Source organism: Talpa europaea (assembly GCF_964194135.1).
Source record: "Talpa europaea genome assembly, chromosome: 11".
Classification (NCBI taxonomy): Eukaryota; Metazoa; Chordata; class Mammalia; order Eulipotyphla; family Talpidae; genus Talpa; species Talpa europaea.
In genome coordinates, this window is record NC_140078.1 from 38,528,978 (window position 1) to 38,532,578 (window position 3,601).

Here is a 3,601-nt window from a genome sequence, read left to right on the forward strand (position 1 = left end):
GGGGGGGTGAGAGGCATTAATATTTACAAAATTCCCACAATGACACCCCAACATTTAACTTCCACTTCAGGAACACCTTACTCATGTAGAAAATACCTACACATTTCAAGCTGCCAGACTTTTAAGGAGAAGGTTTAGAATGGCTTGATAAGATTCCAATTCAGTCTTTTGGAAGGATGTAGGTCCCCCTTCTCATGGGGCACGTAAAATTCTGAGGTTGTTTCCAGCCAACTGTTCATGGTTTCAGGGACCACCTTGCCTTCAGCAATCCGTCCCAGGCGTTGGACTATGCAAAACAGAAGATGACAGCATTGGAAGTGTGCCCATCTAGACCCAGGTAACCCACACCTCTGCCCATGGTACAAGCTCCAGCCAGCCTCGGGTTAAAATGGGGTTGGGGGCCTCATACTCAGAGCCTGTCACAGCCCTCTGCCTCCCTCCCATGCCTGCTGTCCTCCTACCACTGGGCACCCTCAGGCCTCCCTTACCTGTACTGATTCTCCTTGGCCCTGCCCTCAGCTCGCTCTGGAACCCAGGAGTAGCTGTCTGCTGCACTCTGGGGCTTCTTCTCCTTCATCTCCTCTCTCCTTGCTCTCCTCTTGCGATAGATCAATAGCCCTAGAGCCAGAGCCAGCAAGAGCAAGATGGCTACCACCGTGCCCAGGATGTAAAACAAAAGTAGTTTTTGCCCATCAGTGCCGTCACTTTGTTTGGCCACGAAGTCCCCACCACCTGTGGACTCCTCATGGCCAGCAATGACTGTGCGGTCATAGGTGCTGAGCTCCATCTGGATGTCAGGAGGCCTAGTGGGGGCCAACATCTCAGGTGGGGAAGGCATGATGGGTGTGTTGTGGGGAAGGGAGGATCTCCTCATGGTGGGGACCACCTTGGGCGTGTCCTCAGGGCTCATGGTGGGGCTGGACATGGTGGTCAAAGGCGCAGATTTGCGTTCTCCATCTCCTGCGTCCTCATCCTGGGGAGGCCCAGTCGATGACCCTGTGGTCACAGAACTCACAATGCAGGAGACCTTGTCGGGGGCCAGCTCCCAGCCTGGCCGGCAGCTGCAATAGAAAGATCCCTGAGTATTTAAGCAGAGGCCTTGACAGAGTCTCCCCTGCTGGCCCTCACACTCGTTCACATCCAGGCACTGGGTGCTGTCCTCCCCTGTCAGGATGTAGCCCTCCTGGCAGGAACAGACAAATGAGCCTTCAGTGTTGGTACAGTTCTGGGCACAGGGTGAGCTGTCCCAGGCACACTCATCCACATCCTGACAGGTCTCCTCTCCACTGGGCTCATAGCCCACCCAGCACTCACAGTGGAAGCCCCCGGGGGTGTTGACACACTCCTGGGGGCAGGGGCTGCCCTGGCACTCATCCACATCAATGCAGTCCTGTTGGCTAGAATCCAGCTGGTAACCTGGGGGGCAGCGGCACGTGTAGTCTTTCCCCTGGGGTCCAGCGACGCAGGTGGCTATGCCTCTACAGGGGTTGGAGCTGCAAGGGTTCCGAGAGGCACAGGTGACCAGGTCATCCAGAAGCCGAAACCCTGGGCGACAGCCGCAGCGGAAGGAGCCATCGCCCCCCTCGAAGCAGTCCTGCTGGCAGCCCCCATTGTTGAAGTTGCAGCCGTACTTGGAGCTGACACAGAGGGGGCCTGAGCTGCCCCAGTCGAACACATGAGGTTCCTTCTCCAGGCATACTAAGTAATGCTGCCCACTCTTACCCTCATCCCGACAGACCACGTTGGCCATGGTGGCAAAGGGCACGGCCTCCAGAGAGGAGGTGGTGGCATGGAAGGGCGTGGTGTAGTTCACCTGGCCTGGGCCCCCAAGGGCCAGGGGCCGGCACATGCCTTTGAAGATGAACTTGCACACAAAACCCTCGATGTTGCTTCCGGGAGCACCTGGGCTCCCACATGGGCTCTCAGACCACTTGGGGAGGCGTCCGGCCTGGGGTGGCAGGGAAGGGTCCAGCAGCAAGGACACGCAGCGCTTGGAGATGCAGGAAGTCTTGACCTCCTTATGCCAGTTTGTGTAAAGTGTGTCCTCCCCGCCGCTCACCCAGCTGAAGCCCTTCAGCGGCAGGTTGGGATCCAAACACTTGCCCTTGTCTCGCTGGAGCCCAATCCAGAACTTGCTTATCCGAGCCCCCAGAGGCGCCTTCAGGAGCTTCAGGAGCTGGGCGAGGGCTCGCTGGGTGTGCTGAGCCTCCTCTTCACTCTTCACTGTGGCCAGGTTGCCCCCATTATCACTGCAGCGGAGCTGGGCCTCGGCGGCACTCAGCTTGCCCCAGTGGGCTGTGTAGCAGGCAGTGTCCGCGCAGACCACAGCCTCCCGGTCAGCACTGGCCCCCACCCAGGACTGGCCCAGGAGCAGCAGCAGCAGCAGGTCGGCAGAGGTGGCCATGGTGTCCTCTGTGTTTCCCTCAGGGGGAGGCTGGAGGCCTGGCGGTGACAGCGGCGATCCCAGCCGAGCACCAAGGGGAGCCGAGGGCTCAGCAGCAGACGCTCTGGCTCAGAGGAGGACACAAAGGCTGAGGGCTTTTCACGTCCCCCTGACCCAAGGCGCATCCTGTGCTGTTGTACTTCTTATTTCTCACCGGATACTGGGGCTTCCTGCAGTGAATAGCTTTCTGACTCCTGTTGCCTTCATCACGGTTTTGTTGATCATAAAAGGGGCTGGGCAGCTTTGCCGGGTCCCCGTGGCTAAGCGCTGGGGAAATGCAGTGAGTGGTGTTGGGGGAAGAGGTTTACAGCTCACGGACACAGTCTGCTTTATTTTGGCTCCATTCTCTTTCCCATCCGCATCAGGAAGCTGAAAGGCATGCTATGAAGTGAGCAGACACTTTCGGGGGCTAGGAAGCTGAAAAAGCTGGCTAAGTAACCCGTAATAAAATTCCACTTGGGTTTGCAAGCAACCAGAATAGCGGGGAAAAAATCCTCAGACTTGAGACACGAGAGCATGGGTGGTTATAATTTTCAGCCTTTTTTAGAAGCAAACTGGATTTTTCTTTTGCCTATCTCATGCTCCCTTTGGCTTTGGGAGTCTTTTTTCTTTTATTCCCCCACAGTGAACTTTAAATACTTAGGCAGTTTTTAAATAGGAACTGGGTCATGGGAATGTCTGCATTTTTAACACAATGCCAAGCTCCTCGAGAATGTTAGACCAAATCGGGTGAAATTTGGCAGTTTTCAGGATTTCATAGAGCATATATTGGATTGTGAAGTGATGGTGTCACAGAAGGCATCAGAAAGAAAACTGAAAATTTTTCTGTTCTCACAGCCCTGGGCTTGCAACCCTCCTTCCCAGGCACACAGTTAGCAGGAAGCACTTGAACTCTGGGTCTTAAATGAGAATCAAGGCCAGAAGTAGACCTTGAGGCAAGGTCTTGGGACACCTAACTTATTTGGAAGGGGAAGTGAGACAAAGAAAGCAGTCTATATAGGTGACTAATGACATATGAGATGGGGACTCCTAGAACTCCATCCCCCTGAGACACTCTGGGGGACCCTGAGACAAGTGCCAGTCTCCGCAGGCGAGGAGAAGGAGCTCAACAGTTCTGTTTCAGCTCCTCTCCTCCCTGCAGTGGCAGTCCTTGGTGCT

At 55.5% G+C, this 3,601-nt stretch overlaps 1 protein-coding gene across 1 annotated transcript; it reads right to left on the reverse strand.

Annotated features, from left to right (window-relative positions):
• Nucleotides 1–261: 261 nt before the first annotated feature.
• Nucleotides 262–2,690, reverse strand: CD93 (CD93 molecule; the record flags this gene model as incomplete). The annotated part of the gene is made up of 2 exons (XM_084247969.1): nucleotides 489–2,690; nucleotides 262–286 (listed from the first exon to the last, which is right to left on the reverse strand). The coding sequence occupies exons 1-2, from the start codon at nucleotides 2,402–2,404 to the stop codon at nucleotides 262–264; spliced, it is 1,941 nt and encodes a 646-aa protein (XP_084104095.1). The 5' UTR covers nucleotides 2,405–2,690.
• Nucleotides 2,691–3,601: the final 911 nt, after the last annotated feature.